Genomic DNA, 18,692 nt, shown 5'->3' with positions numbered 1-18,692 from the left:
CTGTGGAATTCTCTGCCCAGTGAAGCAGTTGAGGCGACCTCATTGAATGTTTTTAAGACAAGGATAGATAAATTTTTGAACAGTAAAGGAATTAAGGGCTATGGTGAGTGGGCAGGTAAGTGAAACTGAGTCTATGAAAAGATCAGTCATGATCTTATTGAATGGCGGAGCAGGCTCGAGAGGCCAGATGCCTACTCCTGCTCCTAGTTCTTATGTTCCACTGCTCTTTGGCGTGCTTAATTCCTAAGATTAACAATCCTCAGAAGAAATTCCCTCCCTATCTCCATCTTAAATGGAAGATTGTTTATTTTGAAAGTGTACTCCTTTTCTTTTCCATTTTTGGGTCATGGGCATCATCGGTTGGCCAGCATTTATTGCTCATCCCTAGTTGCTCTTGAGACGGTGGTGGTGAGCTGCCTTCTTGAATCACTGCAGTTCATGTGCTGTGGGTTGAATCGCAATGCTATTAGGAAGGGAATTCCAGGATTTTGACCCAGCAACTGTGACGGAACAGCAACATATTTCCGAGTCAGGACGGTGAGTGGCTTGGAGGGAAACTTGCAAGTGATGGTGTTCCCATGTAGCTGCTGCCCTTGTCCTTCTAGATGGAAGTGATGGTGGATTTGGAAGGTGCTGTCTAAGGATATTTGGTGAATTGCCGGAGTGCATCTTGCCAATAGCACACACTGCTGCTACTGATCATCGGTCGTGGAGGGATTGAATGTTTCTAGATGTGATGCCAATCAAGCAGGCTGCTTTGTCCTGTAGGGTGTCAAGTTTTTTGAGCATTGTTGGAGCTGGAGCTGCGTTCGTCCAGGCAAGTGGGGAGTATTCCATCTCAGTCCTGACTTGTGCCTTGTAGATGGTGGATAGGCTTTGGGGAGTCAGGAGGTGAGCTACTCGCCGCAGTATTCCTAGCCTCTGACCTGCTGTTGTAGCCACTGTGTTTATGTGGCGAGTCCTGTTGAGTTTCTAGTCAATGGTAACCCCAAGGATGGTGACAGTGGGAGACTCAGTGATGGTTTCACTATCGACTGTCAAGGGACAGTGGTTAGAGTGTCTCTTATTGGAGATGGTCATTGCCTGGCATTTGTGTGGCGTGAATGTTATTTGTCAGCCCAAGCCTGGATATTGTCCAGATCTTGTTGCATTTGAACATGGATTGCTTCAGTATCTGAGGAGCTGCAAATGGTGCTGAGCGTTGTGCAATCTTCAGCAAACATCCCCACATCTGACCTTATAATAGAGTGAAGGTCATTGATGAAGCAGTTGAAGATGGTTGGATCTAGGACAATACCCTGAGGGACTCCTGTAGAGATGTCCTGGAGCTGAGATGACTGACCCTCCACAACCACAACCATCTTCCTATGTACCAGGTATGACTCCAACTAGCAGAGAGTTTGCCCCCTGATACCCATTGATTCTAATTTGCTGGCTTCTATAATTTTTCCAATCTTCTGGGCTACCACACTTCTTTGCAGCATTGCATATCATTTCTTTCAGTTTGAAACCTCCTTAACTTTTTTAATTAGCCATGGATTGTGCATTTTTTTTATACATAGTATTTATTTTTCAATGGAAAATACCTTTATTAAGAGTTATGAATTATCTCCTTAAATATCTGTCATTCCCTCATCATCTTACTTTTTAACCTACTTTTCGATTTCACTTTAGCCAACACTATCTTCATGCCGTTGTATGTTCCTATATTTACATTTGAGACCCTAGTTTCAGACCTACATTTCTCCTCTTCAACCTGGATGTGAAATTCTATTATACTATAATCACTCTTGCCAGTCTGTCTTTTAACACATAACTCGGTCCAAAATAGCTTGGTCCCTGGTAGGTTCCAGATTGAATTGTTCTAACAAATTGTTTGGAATATACTCCATGAACTCATATCACTTAGGCTACTTTTGCCAATTTGATTAACCTACAAGTTCCCCTCCAAGTGACAAACTAACCCAAATTGGGCCTACATACCTTTGTTCCTTTCTTGTCATTGCTTTAATAACATTTTATAGGGAAGTAGTCACACCACAGACTCAGACTCCATTGACAGGAAGGGAATGGGTGACCACCAGACAGAGCAAGAGGACTAAGCACAGAGCGCAGTAATCTCCTGTGGCTATTCTCCTGCAAAATAGATATACCACTTTGGATACTGTTGAGGGGAGCGGCTTCTTAGAGAAAGCAGCAACAGCCCAATTTGTTATACCATGGTTAGCACTGCTACATAGGGGTGGAGTAACAAGTATGTTAATCCAATAATTATAAGAGATTCATGTGATGATACTGTGTCTTTAAGGAATGTATTTAAATCATATTTCTTGTAAGGGGTATGTTTAAACATCAGTTCTGTTTATAGGGTGCCAATATGTCTGCAAACCAGGCAGCTCACATGCTGAAAATACAGGCTAATAGTTGATCTTAGTTGATGGGGTATTTGTTTTAATCTCAGAAAATGCATTTCTATTTATTTTGGTTTATTTTCCCTGGGGTTTCAGAATAGGAGTTTGATTTGGTTGAGTGATAGAGGCAGCCATGTGTTTAAGAGGCCAATGAAGCTTATAGGGAAAAATCAAGAGCAGCTGAAAGTTCTAGAGTCCATTATCAAAGATTTATAGTAAAGCACATGGATAACAATGGTAGTGGTGGACAGAGTCAGCATGAATTTATAAAAAGGAAATCATGCTTGACCAATCTCCTGGAATTCTTCGAGGATGTAACTAGCAGAATTGATGAGGGGGAGCCAGTGGATGTAGTTTATTTGGCATTCAAAAAGAGATTAGCATGTAAAATTAAAGCACTTGGGATTGGAGGCAATGTACTGAGATGGATAGAAAGCTGGTTGGCAAACAGGAAACAAAGAGTAGGAATAAATGGGTCTTTTTTCAAATGGCAGGAAATAACTAATAGGGTACCATAAGGATCAGTGCTGAAGTTCCCAGCTATTATCAATGTATATTAATGATCTAGATGAGGGAAGTAAATGCAATATTTCCAAATCTTTAGATGATACAAAGCTGAGAGGGAGGGTGAGCTGTGAGGGGGAAGAAGAAGTGCTTCAGTATGATTTCATAAAGCTGATCCAGTGGGCAAATGCATGGCAGATGTTGTATAATGACAAATTTGAGGTTATCCAGTTTGATAGCAAGAATTGGACACAGATGATGAGATTGAGAGAATGGAATGTGTAATGAGATCTGAGTGTTCTCATACACCAATCACTGAAGATAAGCATGCAGGCACAGCAGGCAGCAAAGGCAGCAAATGGCATATTGACCTTCATGGCAAGAGGAATTGAGTACAGGAGCAAGGATGTCCTGCTGTAGTTAGAGAGCCTTGATGAGACCACAAATGAAATACTGTGAGCAGTTTTTGTCTCCTTATCTAAGGAAGGATGTTTGTTCCATAGAAGGAGTGCAGGCTGATTTACTAAGCTGATTCCTGGGATGGCAATACTGATGTCTGAGGATGTTAGAATGTAATCAATGATAACATTGGATCTGTTGTAGTATGACCATTGGTAACATGCTGTAATGGTCAGTTGACCCAGTAAACCAATGACAAAATGATGTGGTAGTCGGGTGACTTAGTATAAATGAGAAGCTGCTGCGGTTTCTGGGAGCTTGGAATGGCTCAGGGTGAGGCCTCGAGTATTGGATTAATAAAGTTTCTTCATTAAACCTTTTTCTTTCATTTATAAATTGAAGCAAGTCTTGTTTTATTTTATTGCATACAACTGAAGAGTTTCTTCTGGTGGATCAACAGAGGAGAGATTGAATTGGTTGGGATTGTATTTGCCGGAGTTCAGAAAAATGTGTGTGGGGGAGGGGAGGTTCTCTTAGAAATCTATAAAACTATAGCACAATTTGACAAGTTGCTTGCAGAAGAATGTTCCCATTGACGAGGGTGTCCAAAAAAAAGGAGTCATGCTCTAAAAATAAGGGGTAAACATTTTATGATGGTAATGAGAAATTTATTCACCCAAAGAGTGGTAAGCCTGTAGAACTGACATCCACAAAAAGCAGTTGAGGTCAAAACATGGTATGTTTTCATGATGGATTTGATATAACCGGGGAAGTGCCGGAAGATTGGAAAACGGCTAATGTTACGCCGTTGTTTAAGAAGGGTGCCAGGCAAAAGGCGGGGAATTATAGGCCGGTTGGTTTAACGTCTGTGGTAGGTAAAATGTTAGAATCCGTCATTAAGGAGGAAATTGCGAGGCATCTTGAAGGGAATTGCTTGATAGGGCGGATGCAACACGGTTTCATTAAAGGGAAGTCGTGTCTGACAAATTTACTGGAGTTCTATGAGGATGTGTCTAGGGCAGTGGATAGAGGAGAGCCGGTGGATGTGGTCTTTCTGGATTTTCAGAAGGCGTTTGACAAGGTACCTCACAAGAGGTTATTGCAGAAGGTCAGGGGACATGGAGTTGGGGGTAGGGTGTTAGCGTGGATAGAGGATTGGTTGTCAAATAGGAGGCAGAGAGTGGGGGTCAATGGGTGCTATTCGGATTGGCGGTTGGTGACTAGTGGGGTGCCCCAGGGGTCGGTGCTGGGGCCTCAGCTATTTACCATTTATATAGATGATCTGGAGGAGGGAACCGAGTGCAGGGTGTCGAAATCTGCTGATGACACCAAGATTGGGGGAAAGGCAAATTGTGCGGAGGGTGTGGAGAGTCTGCAGAAGGATCTAGATAGGCTGGGCGAATGGGCCAGGAAATGGCAAATGGAATTTAATGTTGGCAAGTGTGAGGTGGTCCACTTTGGTAGGAAGAATGGTAGGAAGGACTATTACTTACGTGGCGAAAAACTGCAGCAGGCGACGGTGCAGAGGGACCTCGGGGTCCTTGTGCATGAGTCGCAAAAACCCAGCTTGCAGGTGCAGCAGGTGGTCAGGAAGGTGAATGGGATGCTGGCCTTCATAGCGAGGGGGATTGAATATAAAAGTAGGGAGGTCTTGCTGCAGCTGTATAGGGCATTGGTGAGGCCGCAGCTGGAGTACTGTGTGCAGTTTTGGGCGCCGCACCTGCGCAAGGATATTTTGGCCCTGGAGGGAGTGCAGAGGAGGTTTACTAGGCTGATACCGGAGTTGAGGGGATTGAGCTATGAGGAGAGGCTGAATAAACTAGGCTTGTACTCGTTAGAGTTTAGAAGAATGAGGGGAGATCTCATTGAGACGTATAAGATGATGAATGGGATGGATAGGATAGAGGTGGAGAGACTCTTCCCGCTCAAAAAAGACAGTAGGACTAGGGGGCACAGCCTCAAGATAAAGGGGAGGCGGTTTAGAACGGAGTTGAGGAAGAACTTCTTCACTCAAAGGGTGGTGAATCTCTGGAATTCTCTGCTCGTTGAAGTGGTGGAGGCTGCCTCGCTAAATATTTTTAAGAAGCGGGTTGATGGGTTCTTGATAAGAGAGGAGATTAAGGGTTATGGGGAGAGGGCGGGAAAGTGGAACTGAGCCACAACAGATCAGCCATGATCTTATTGAATGGCGGGGCAGGCTCGAAGGGCTAGATGGCCTACTCCTGCTCCTATTTCTTATGTTCTTATAACTCTTGGGACAAAGGGCATCAAAGGATATAGGAGAAAGGCAGGATCAGGCTATTAAATTGGACAATCAGCCATGATCATAATGAATGGTGGAGCAGGCTCAAATGGCCAAATGGCCTACTCCTGCTCCTATTTTCTGTATTTGTATCTTGGAATTCCCTGCCCAGCAACATTCTTGGAGCACGATCACAGGGACTGTAGTGGTTTAAGGAGAAGGGCCATCTTCTCAGGTTTATCAAGAATTCCGAATAAATAGTCTGGGCAGCATTTATCCAACCATCTTGCGAACAAGTTAAAAAAGTCTCACCTGCTTTTCTGTGATTTTACCAGTTGTGATTCTTCTTTTCTAGCCTGATTTATACTTGCACCAAACAACCGACCCAGCCACATTCCTTGTTTGCCTTCGGTATGCTCCGCATTTGGCTTTCTTTCTGGTTGTGCATCATGATCATTTGAAACAATGCTTTCGTTCACCTTGTTATGCTTAAGTTCATGTAGCACAGATTCTGGAGGACTCCCCATCCAAGAAGGCTTAGCTTCGTTTTTAGAATACTCAGACTGAATCTTTAAGAGTTCCTTAGTGGCTGCTGCCTCTTCATTTGACTCAGTTTGACTGGACACTACATTGCAAATGTCTGAATTTTGTAATTCAAATACAGGTTGACTTTCTGCTCCTTCTGGAAAACCATCTCGAAGTGACCCTTTCTCCATGCTGATACTTAATTGTTGAGGTACAACAACTGTACTCTGCTTCTTTCTCTTCTCCCAGTTTACAAACTTTGACTGTTCTGAAGAACCTTCGATATATATCTGTGAGCTCTGCATGAGCTGATACCACCATCCTGCTTGCTTGTCCTTTTTGATCTCACTTACTTTCTCCTTTCTAATTCTTTCCATACTCTCTACATCTTCATTGTGTTTATCTGATGCATCTCTGGTTGTTGCACCCTTTTGTGTAATCCTTTCTCGTTTGTCCTCCCTGTTTTGATCAGGTGCCAAACTCATATTTCTGCCATTGGTTCTCATGAGCTGGAAGGTGGAGTGAACAGACTGCAAGAGATCCTGCTTGACTTTGAGCTGTTCCTTCTTCTTTTGTTGCTCCTTATTCATTTGGATAACATGGTGTTCAAACATCAAATCTAAATCAAAGGGCAGTAACGAAAGAGGCTGCAATAAAAGAAGGACCTCCTCGAACAGTGGCTGGCAAACACTGTGCGACAGTGCTAAGAAACCAGTGGAAAGATAGTGAAGTCCAATTATATCTGATCAAAGAGAAGAAAGAATTAGTGTTATATTTTGTATTGAAAAATATGAAACACTCCTATAAATTCAATAAATTTGAAGTTTTGAAAATGGTTATATTTTAAACAGTCTCTTTAATTGAAGGCAAATGAAGTAAAAAAGATTGCCTATGATCTGCTACACATTCTGTCTGCTCACAGGGTTGTGTGACCTGGCTCCCATTGGAACAAGATGTCCCAGGTGCTACTGAAATGCATGTGCCATGTTAAACACATAAAAACAAGGGCAGAATTAGATTTTCTTGTTATTATTGCTCTCTCAGACTTCAGACAGAGTCAGAGAGGGAGAGTCTGGGAAAGAGAGCAGGACATCAGCAGCTGACAGCAGAAGGGAAACAGCAGTTTTGTGTTAGATACCATATGGAATGGTATCTGGTCTTCTAATCAAAGATAGGAAATCAGCAAGCAATTAAGAATTTTGAAAGATTTTCCTGGCACGGCCAGAGGAAATAATCATCGGGGTTAGCTAAATTAGGCATTTCTCAAAAAACTGTGAAAGGGTTTTTGATGACCATTGGGCATTACAACTCAGTGAAACAGAAGAAGTGAGCCCATTGGAAGCTGAAAGTAACGTTAGACTGGGGTTTATTTTTATTCTTCCATGGGATGTGAATGTTATTGGCTAGCCCAGTATTTCTTGCCCATTCCCAATTGCCCTTGAAAAGGTATTGGTGAACTGACTTCTTGAATCATGAAGTCCATGCGCTATAGGTACGCACAGCAAGTTCCAGGATTTTGATCCAGTGACAGTGAAGGAACGGCAATGTAATTCCAAATCAGGATGGTGTATGGCTTGGAAGGGAACTTGCAGGTGGTAGTGTTCCTATACATCTGCAGCTTTTGTCCTTCTATGGGGTAGAACTGAGGTTTGGCAAAAGAACCCTTAATGAGTTGCTGCAGTGCATCTTGTAAAGCAACACACTACTGCTACCCTGTGTTAGTGGTGGAGCAAGTGGATGCTGAAGGTGGTGGGTGGGGTACCCAGTGGGCTGCTTTGTCCTGGATGGTGCTGAGCCTCTTGGGTGTTGTTGGAATTGCACACATCCAGGCAAGTGGAGAGTATTCTGTCACATTCCTGACTTATGCCTTGTAGATGTTGGGCAGACTTGGTGAGTTAAGAAGTGAGTTAGTCATTGCAGAATTCCTCATGTCTGACCTGCTGTTGTAGCTACAGTCTACTGATAATTAGTTGAGTTCAATTTCTGGTCAACGATAACCCGCAGGATGTTGATGGGAATTTCAGCGATGGTAATGGGGATGGAATGTCATGGGGATATAACTGGGTTGTCTCTTGTTGGAGATGGTTAGTGCTTGGCATTTTTGTGGCACAAGCGATGGCAAGTGTTACTTGTCACTTATCAGTCCAAGTCTCAATGTTGTCTAGGTCTTGTTGCATATGGGCACAGACTGGTCCAGTTATCTGAGAAACCATGAATGGTGCTGATCATCAGCAAACATCCCCAATTCTGACCTTACGGCAGAGGGAAAGTCATCGATAAAGCAACTGAAAATGGATGGGCCAAAGGATCTTCTGCAGTGATATCCTAGGAGCCAGATGAACCAGCTCCAATCACCATACCAATCTCCCTTTGGGTCCTTTAAAGATTATAATTCTGAAGAGAGCATGTTGCAAGGTATATACGCAGCATGGGGTTATTGGTCATGTTACAATGCTAATATGGGATGCTTTTTCCTGTAGTTTAGAGTATTAGTTGCTCGGTAGGTAATGTTTAATGCTTTTAGTTTGTCTAGAATAGCAAAAGTCTTAAAGAAATTGTATTACAAGATTTCAAGTTAAGTCATTTAGAAGTTATTGGTCTCTACTGGGATCGTAACACTGCACAGGATTGGAGCACTATTGCTATGCAAGTATTCACACATACACCTTATAAGTTAAAATTCAACAATACCATTAGTGTCTTTGTAGGCTTCAAATCATACATAAATGCATGCAAAACAGATTTATTCATTACAAACTAACAAGAACCACTAGTTTAAAAAGAGATTTCCTCCCCAATCAACAATTTTGATAATAAATCTGACAACTGCACTTTACATTAAGAATGAGAAAAGTGGCACAGCCTATGCTCACATGGGTAATTCCGAGAAGCCCTGAATTTTGAGCCTCGTTGCTCTGTTAGGGGCACACATGGGATAGTGTTCAAATATACAAGTCTGTGATTGGTTTATTTTGGAGTCTGGAGAAGTGGCAGGTTGGCATCACAGTCTATGATTGGGATTTGATGAGAGATGGGAAGATTGCAGGCCTCAGGAGTACTGTTGGGAGTGGTGAGCAAGAAGAAACCTTGAAGGGTAGTGTTAGGAATACTGTCAGTGGAGGTGGGTAGCTATTTGCATATACAAATGGATTAATGCCTGCTTCAGATCTAGACTCTCTTTTTTGTCCTTTACTATGGTGATATCTGGTGCAATTTTCAGTAACCTTGTGCCCTTGAACGCATCAGATATCATTCTGATTGCCATATGAAAAGAAATTAAGCTGCAAAACTCCACACTGCTGATGTGAATTTGTAAATTCATCTCTTACAAGTTCATCTACAATGAAGGTAAACTAACTGCCCCATAATTTCATAGCAAATCTTTCCCCTTTCTTTAATAGGGATGTAATATTTACCATCCTCCAATTCTATTTTCAAAGGGTTATTATGGTTAGTCTTTTTATTAAATCATGTCCTCCTTTAGCACATTTTAAAATACCCTTTTGTTTTGACTATTCGTTTCTAGAAGTGACTCAACATTTTCTTCCACATACTTTTACAGTCTAAATTTTACCTTCCTCTGGAACAGAGATGCAAATAAGCATCTCAGTGCCACACTTTCTAACTTGCAATTGCAAGAACCTATATTCACTCAACTATTCTTTTCTTGTTGGGAGCTTGTAAAAAATTATTTGTCTTAATATCTAGTTGCGCTGTTACAATACTTGCAGATAATAAAATAGAAGTTATGAAAAATGGAGCTTTTAAATCCCCACCAGTTTTGGAAATCCTCTAATCTGGGTTTGAAGATAGCATGTGGAGAATCTCTCTTATGATGCAGAGTGTGAACAGCTTTGAAACAGATTGGTGCTACCTCCAAATAAGAATTCTACCATGTATTGCATGGTCAATGTACAGTATACCTGCACGATCATAGAGAAATGATCAGAGGTTTACAGCATGGAAACAGGCCCTTCAGCCCAATTTTTCCATGGCGCCCAGTTTTTAACCACTAAGATTGTCCCAATTGCCTGTATTTGACCCATATCACTCTATACTCATCTTACCCACGTAACTGTCTAACTGCTTTTCAAAAGACAAAATTGTACCCTCCTCTATTACTGTTTCTGGCAGCTCGTTACAGACACTCACCACCCTCGTGAAAAAATTGCCTCTTTTGCATTTTGCTCCTTTTACCTTAAACCTATGCCCTCTGGTTTTAGACTCCCCTACTTTTGGGAAAAAATGTTGACTATCTCCCTTGTCTATGCCCTTCATTATTTTACAGACCTCTATAAGATCACAGCTAAGCCTCCTGTGCTCCAGGGAAAACATCCCAGCCTATCCAGACACTCCTTATAACTCAAACCATCAAGTTCCAGTAGCATTCTAGTAACTCCTTTCTGCACTCTTTCTAGTTTAATAATATCCTTTCTATAATGGGGGACCAGAACCGTACACAGTATTCCAAGTGTGGCCTTACTAATGTCTTGTATAACTTCAACAAGATGTTCCAACTCCTGTAGTCCATCCTGTATTCAATGTGCTGACCAACGGAACCAAGCATGACAAAGGCCTTCTTCACCACTGTCCACCCGTGACTCCACTTTCAAGGAGCTTTGAACTGATACTCCTAGATCTCTTTGTTCTATAACTCTCTCCAATGCCCTACCATTAACAGAATAGATCCTACCAAAATGCATCACCTCACATTTATCTAAATTAAACTCCATCTGCCATTCATCAGCCCACTGGCCCAATTAGAACATATAAGAACATAAGAAATAGGAGCAGGAGTAGGCCATCTTGCCCCTCGAGCCTGCCCCACCATTCAATAAGATCATGGCTGATCTGTTGTGGCTCAGTTCCACATTCCCGTCCTCTCCCCATAACCCTTAATCCCCTCTCTTATCAAAAACCCATCAACCCGCGTCTTAAAAACATTTAGCGAGGTAGCCTCCACCACTTCAACAGGCAGAGAATTCCAGAGATTCACCACCCTTTGAGTGAAGAAGTTCCTCCTCAACTCTGTTCTAAACCACCCCCCCTTTATCTTGAGGCTGTGCCCCCTAGTCCTACTGTCCTTTCTGAGCGGGAAGAGTCTCTCTACCTCTATCCTATCCATCCCATTCATCATCTTATACGTCTCAATGAGATCTCCCCTCATTCTTCTAAACTCTAACGAGTACAAGCCTAGTTTATTCAGCCTCTCCTCATAGCTCAACCCCCTCAACTCCGGCATCAGCCTAGTAAACCTCCTCTGCACTCCCTCCAAGGCCAAAATATCCTTGCGTAAGTACGGCGCCCAAAACTGCACACAGTACTCCAGCTGCGGCCTCACCAATGCCCTATATAGCCGCAGCAAGACCTCCCTACTTTTATATTCAATCCCCCTCGCTATGAAGGCCAGCATCCCATTCGCCTTCCTGACCACCTGCTGCACCTGCAAGCTGATCCCATTGCAATTCTGGATAACCTTCTTCATTGTCCACTATGCACCAATCTTGGAGTCATCTGCAAACTTACTAACCATGCCTCCTAAATTCTCATCCAAATCATTAACATAAATCACAAATAACAGTGGACCCAGCACTGATCCCCGAGGCACACCGCTGGTCACAGTCCTCCAGTTTGAAAAATAACTCTCTACAACCACCCTCTGGCTTCTGTTGCCAAGCCAATTTTGTATCCAATTGGCTACCTCACTCTGGATCCTGTAAGATTTAACCTTAAGCAACAACTTACCATGAGGTACCTTGTCTTGCATCATAAGAGAGGTTCTCCATATGCCACCTTCAAACCCAGATTAGAGGATTTCCAAAAATGGTGGGAATTTGGAAGCTGCATTTTCCATAACTTTATTTTGTTTATGATGTAAATATAGTTGTCACAGAACAGATTTTAGTGGATCCACAGTACTACTTTCCGGTATCAAATTGATTTCTTGAGACATCAACTCCATTACGAAGAACTTGGATGAGGATGAGATGAAAATATTTTCCGGTTAAGCTGACAAAGTTTTTCTTCATGCCCAACACAGCAACAAGGCCCTGCTCCAAATCTTCAAACCACAATGGACAGGTGTGCCTCCTCTTTAATGCTAATGACTCCAACTGCAGAATCTGACATGGAGTCAACATAAGGTGTGACTTGTAGTTAAAGACCCATCCTGTTCTGGTAGTCAAGGGATTTCCAGTCCAGAATCATTAATGTATAAATTTACTTTCACAACATGAAAAATATATCTAGCAACAGCAATTGTAATATGACCTTACCTTCATGATTATACAAGTGATTAAACCAAAACTCCAAGGATCTGATACTGCAAAGAACAAAGAAATTATATAAGTATAATAAAATGGTGCCCTCTGGTGGCAGTTACTTCATAAATGTTTAATCCAGGAATACAATTTATAAGTACCACAACTAACAGGGATGTCATACTGTACTGTCACAGATTCGATGACTCAGTTAATAAGAGGGAATGCTCATAGGATTTGTCAAGGGCAGGTCGTGCCTTACGAGCCTAGTTGAGTTCTTCGATAATGTGACTGAACACATTGACGAAGGAAGTGCCGTGGACGTGGTGTACATGGACTTCAGCAAAGCGTTTGATAAGGTCCCCCATGCAAGACTTCTTGAGAAGGTGAGAGGGCATGGGATCCAAGGGCCTTTGGCCTTGTGGATCCAGAACTGGCTTGCCTGCAGAAGGCAGAGAGTGGTTGTGGATGGGTCTTTTTCTGAATGGAGGTCAGTCACCAGTGGAGTGCCCAAGGGATCTGTTCTAGGACCCTTGCTGTTTGTCATTTCATAAATGACCTGGATGAGGAAGTGGAGGGATGGGTAAGTAAGTTCGCTGATGACACGAAGGTCGGTGGTGTTGTGGATGGTCTGGAAGGATGTCAAAAGTTGCAGCAGGACATAAATAGGATGCAGGACTGGGCGGAGAAGTGGCAGATGGACTTCAACGTGGATAAATGTGTAGTCGTCCATTTTGGCAGAACCAACGGGATGAACGAGTACACTATCAAGGGCAGGAGTCTTAGTAGTGTTGAAGAGCAGAAGGATCTTGGGGTCCGGGTCCACAGGACTCTTAAATCGGCCTCGCAGGTGGAAGAGGTGGTCAAGAAGGCGTATGGTGTACTGGCCTTCATTAATCGAGGGATTGAGTTTAGGAGTCGGGAGGTAATGCTGCAACTTTATAAGACCCTTGTCAGGCCTCATTTGGAGTACTGTGCGCAGTTCTGGTCGCCTCACTATAGGAAAGACGTAGAAGCTATTGAAAGGGTACAGAGGAGATTTACAAGGATGTTGCCTGGACTGGGAGGCATGCCTTATGAAGTTAGGTTGAGGGAGCTGGGTCTCTTTTCCCTGGAGAGACGAAGGTTGAGAGGCGACCTGATAGAAGTTTATAAAATGTTGAGAGGAATAGATAGGGTGGATTCTCAGAGGCTATTTCCCCGGGTTGAAATGGTCACTACGAGAGGACACAGATTTAAGGTGCGGGGAGGAAAGTACAGAAGTGATGTTAGGGGTAAGTTTTTCACTCAGAGGGTGGTGAGCGAATGGAATCGGCTGCCATCAGTGGTGGTGGAGGCGAACTCGCTGGGGTCTTTTAAAAGACTTCTGGATGAGTATATGGGGTTTTATGGGATTGGGGGTTATAGATAGGTAGGTGTTGATGTGATCGGCGCAACTCGTGGGCCGAAGGGCCTGTTTGTGCTGTAGTGTTCTATGTTCTGTGTTCTAGGCAGTGGGTGTGCATGGCAGCCCAGCACTATGCGAAAGGTAACAATGAATGAATGGAGAGGGAAGGGGAAGCTGGCGATGTTCAGGTTAGTGGGCCATGGGAGGCCGGCGATGTGCGTGGGGGTGGGCGAGAGGTCAGCTTACAAACAAACCGTGGCTGGGATTCTCCCAAAAAAAATTCTAAATGTCAAATTTGTGTAAAAACTAGAGGACATCTCAGCAGGATTTTCAAAATGAATCTGCAACACTCTGAACTGCAGAGTGCACTAGCGTGAATCACATTGAAAAGTAGTGGACAGCCTATTCCTGCTGAAGAGGCTGAAATCAACGCGGTGAGTGGGCCACGTGCATATGCCAACTTCTGGGAGATTGCTAAACAAATTGTCTCAGCACTGATATCGCTGGTCTCACACCTGCCCCCCACGCACAACGCCGGCCTCCCTATCCCCCACTGGCCCTGACATTGCCAGCCTCCCTATCCCCACTGACCCGGACAGTGCCTGCCTCCCTATCTCCCACACCCAGACAGTGCCGGCCTGCCATCCCCACACCACATCCCCCCCCCCCATTCACTCTCTGTTGCCTTTCACACAGAGTACCATGCAAACCCACTACCTATGAGCATTCCCTCTTGTTGAGTCAGATCCTTGAGCACCCCTTCTTCCTCCCCCCAGACACAGTACCTTGTTGCGTTAACCCAATCAGCACCTTTGGAGATGGCTCACCCTCTGTACAAACCAGGCTGCCCATACATTATTCACAATGAAATTTAACTAACAGGAGCATGAGTGGCCCAAACTGACTGTACCCAGACTCTTTTAGCAAGGCCGAGCTGTATGTAAGCTGCAAATATGGACACACAGGCAGTCACGCCAGGAAGATGGCAAACAGGAGAAATGCTTCCAGATTTTCAGAAGGTGAGCAGGTCCGCCTGCTGGATGCGATGGAGAAGCATGAGCTGCGCTATCCTATTGAGAGCTGTTGTGCAAGGGGCTGCACAGCATCTGGGAGGCAGTGCCTGCAGCTGTAAGCACCCGGGCACTGGCACACTGTTCTGGAGACCAGTGCCTTCTTCAGCTACCAAGGGTGAGTGAGCATCCCGTTCTGAAACCAGTACATGTGCTGTGCTTACAATGTGAAACCATCCCCAGAAACCTTAAGGACAGTCACCAACCAATCCCCACCTCTCCCAGCACTGACTCCAGCCCCTGTGGAACCCACCACCCCCACCCCCACCATCAACACCTCACAGGGGGTGGCATTGCCCCGGAAAGGCTCACACGAGTGCCCCACCCCCGACACATTACACCCCGTGCCCTTCCATACATCATGTTTTCAATCTCCCTGATGTTCCCACAGATGGGAACTGCACATAACTGCCAAGACAGGGAGAAAACTCATGGTGGAGTACCTGAGCTGCATCTACGCGTGGAGTTTGAGCAGTGTGCTCTGGATCTGGCAGAGGAGGTGGAGCATAGAATGGTCTCTGGCAGCCAGGTTGGCATCCGACATGCAAGTAAGCATCAGCTGAACCTATTCCTAAGGTTTTCTTTGTTCCACACTATATGGGTTGTTCTCCCTCCCTTCCACTAACTTGTATCCTTTCTTACAGGGGTGGACCCTGATACTCCAGACCTTTCTAGTATCATCAACCCTCCTGCTGCTCATGCTGACACCCCCTAGGGCACCTTGGACAACACCTCATGGGGAGGCCCCGAGGAATCCTCAGAGGACAGCACGTGAATCAGCACAGGCAACAATAACACAACCCACCAACACAGAGACTATCACATCAGTGGGGCATGTTAGTGGTGAGGCTTCTGGGTCACTTACTGTTGAGCATATCACAACTGCTGATGCATATCGGGTGGAGCTCGGGTACACAGGAGTCTGCCGGAAATGAGGAATCAGCTGGCCCCAAGCCAGATGTGGAGATGCTGGCATTGGACTGGGGTAAACACAGTAAGAAGTCTCACAACACCAGGTTTAAGTCCCACCAGTTTATCTGATAGTAATCCCACAAGCTTTCGGAAGCGGTGCTCCTTCGTCAGATGTGAACCTTCAGGTGAGAACCTTCCATACACCTGACGAAGGAACACCGTTTCTGAAAGCTTGTGGGATTACTATCAAATAAACTGGTTGGACTTAAACCTGGTGTTGTGAGGCTTCTTACTGCCCAAGCCAGGTGCCAGGCCTCAGGTTTCGTTCACCCTGAAGCTGGTGGAGATACATCAGCAAACCTGGGGAGTTGTGAATGGACTGTGTAGATGAGTCAGAGTGCTGTTGCAGGAGGTGCTGGCACAGCATGGTAACCAGGCCAACACTGCAAGTGTGGCATCCGCAGTGGAGCATTTGGTATCATGGGTGACAGGATCCACGCCATCCTGGAGACACAGTGGGCCATAGTTGAGGATGTTGCTGGCAGTCTGGAGGCACATCAGGCCATGTTCACGAGTGTCAGGGGTATGTTGGAGATACAGCTGGCCATGGCTGGGGCTCTCACAGGGTTTCTGGAGACACAGCAGGCCCTGGCTGTGGGCCTCAGCAACCTTGCCTTGTTTCAAAGGACTAATGCTGAGGAGCTCCAGAGTTTGGCTCAGTTTAAGTTTATTTATTAGTGTCACAAGTAGGCTTGCATTAACAGTGCAATGATGTTACTGTGAAAATCCCCATGGAGGAAACCCATGCAGACATGGATTGTGACCGAGCTGGGAATTGAACCTGGGTCCCTGGCACTGAGGCAGCAGTGCTAACCACTGTTCCGCCCCACAGAATGCTATAGTGGAGAGGCTCCAGAACTTGGCCCAGTCTGAGGGCCAAGGAATCACAGACCATGGGGCAAATGTATCTGGGCCTCCAGAACTGGTAGAGCCAGGTGACGCCGGAGCTTCTGGAGATCAGCCCAGCTGACCCGGCATCCCATGGAACGTCCTTGAGACCTAAGGGCACCCCGAGGGAAGGCCCCAATTTCGGGGCCTTATACTCAGGAGACTCCAGACATTCCCAGACCTTCCAAATTTCTCCTTCCTCACACCGGGGAATCTTAGGATTAGCTGGATAAACAGGATGGCACCGAAACATCTGTGTCACCCGCAAGCTGGCCGGAGCCCTGCAGGTCTCAGTTTCCCGAGGGACACCCACCAAGACATCACAGGCAGCTGGGCACCTTCACCTCTGAAGTGCATCTTGGGGGAGCACTTAGACGAAGCAGTAGGTCACATAAGATCAGAAAGTTGTAGGGTCACTAAGAGGGCATGCATGAAGGTGAGAGAGAGGGTGAGGGAGGGGTGAAGGGAAGCATGGGGGGTGGGGTGAAAGGGGGTGGGGAGAGGAAGGGTCAGTAGGGTAGAGGGGACAGCTTTGGGTTGGAGGGCTGTGACTGCAGTGCCTCGTGGGATAATGGTGGTAGCAGCCGCCACACTGCACATGGCACCAACCAGGTGAAGCTATTAAAGCATCTCTTGCAGCCTCGTCCTGTTGGACCCTCACCATTGCCACCTGTCCTCTATCCTCCAGCTCCTCTTATGGTACCTCCTCCACATCCTGCAAGTGTGGATCCTCCTCCTCCAGATAGTCTCCCAGCTGCTGCACGATATTGTGTGGTATGAAGAAAACGGTTACAATGCAGGAGACCTGCAAGTGCTGCACTGCAGGACACCTCCAGAGCAGTCCAGGCATGGAACTGAATTTTCAGCAGGCCTAAGCACTGCTCAACAATGGACGGGTGGCAGCATGGGCCTCATTATAACGAGTCTCCGCCTCAGTCTCGGGCCTCAACACTGGCATCATCAGCCGTGACCTCAGCGGGTAGCCCTTATCCCCCATGAGCCATCCCGGCAGCCTGGGCTGGTCTTCAAAGAGCCCAGGGATGTCCGAATGCCTCAGGATGTGACTGTCATGGATACTCCCATGGTGCTGTGCACAGACCTGCAAGACGATAAGCTGGTGGTCACAAACATTGGACACTGAGTGAAAGCCCGTCCTGTTTATAAAATGTTGCCCCTTACCTCGCAGGGTAGCAGGGTGATGTGCAAACCATCCACAGCTCCCTGCAGATGAGGCATTCCAGCTATGACGGCAAAGCCTGCAGCCTGGGCCTCTTGTTGTGCCTGGCCAATAACAAAATATATGTACTGGCCTGCCTGGGTGTACAAAGCATTTGTGACCTGTGGCACACACCTATGGACAGAGGCTTAAGAAATGCCACAGATGTCCCCACTGCGTGCCTGGAATGATCCTGACATAAAAGATGAGGCCGCCATCACCTTGAATACTACTGAGAGTGGGTGCCCTCCCCTCCCTGGAGATGCCAGGTCTGCCAGGACCTGACGCAGGTGCTGCACCATCTCCTTGTCCAGACAGAGCCAGCACTGGCACATGGCCTCAGATAGGCCCTCAAAGGACCTCCATTCCCAGTAGAGCTTCTGTCTCTGCATCCTCCTTTTCCCAGCCCCCCCCCACTGTGGCAGACTGCATTCACACTTCCTGAGCCTCTCTGGCAGCCTCCTGCCCTCCTTCTACAGGATCTATCACTGGCTGCTCCTGCAGTGGCTGTGCAACTCCCTCCACCTCCTGGTCAAACAGGATTCAGAGGTCGTGTGGCCTGGTTCTGTCTCACTTTCCAACCACATATGGGAGGAACAATCAGCTGGACACTGATACTCCTAATGTCAGTGGCTCCCAGCACAGCATGTCTACGGTTTCAGGCTGAACCTTCCCTTTTTGCCACCTCAATGTTCTGTTCAACCCAAAGCTGAACTTCCAACTTTATAGCTTCTGCACTGTAAAATATAATACCACTTCCACTCCTGCCTGAGCTCAATGTTGCTGTAACAATTTGATTATTCCAATGCCTTTTGCAA

At 45.6% G+C, this 18,692-nt stretch overlaps 1 protein-coding gene across 9 annotated transcripts in view; it reads right to left on the bottom strand.

The window, feature by feature from the left end:
• rusc2 (RUN and SH3 domain containing 2) overlaps positions 1-18,692 on the bottom strand; it is a 108,352-nt gene that overhangs the window by 6,640 nt on the left and 83,020 nt on the right. For all 9 annotated transcript variants that reach the window (XM_080185399.1, XM_080185428.1, XM_080185463.1 and 6 more), the window contains 2 exons: positions 12,357-12,403; positions 5,869-6,823 (listed from right to left, as the gene is read on the bottom strand). In XM_080185399.1, coding sequence (XP_080041525.1) covers positions 5,869-6,823; positions 12,357-12,403 — 1,002 coding nt within the window. The remainder of the gene's footprint in view (positions 1-5,868; positions 6,824-12,356; positions 12,404-18,692) is intronic.

Source organism: Carcharhinus amblyrhynchos, chromosome 1, assembly GCF_965287045.1.
Source record: "Carcharhinus amblyrhynchos chromosome 1, sCarAmb.v2.hapA, whole genome shotgun sequence".
Lineage (NCBI taxonomy): Eukaryota > Metazoa > Chordata > Chondrichthyes > Carcharhiniformes > Carcharhinidae > Carcharhinus > Carcharhinus amblyrhynchos.
This window is presented reverse-complemented; position numbering and strand designations above follow the sequence as displayed.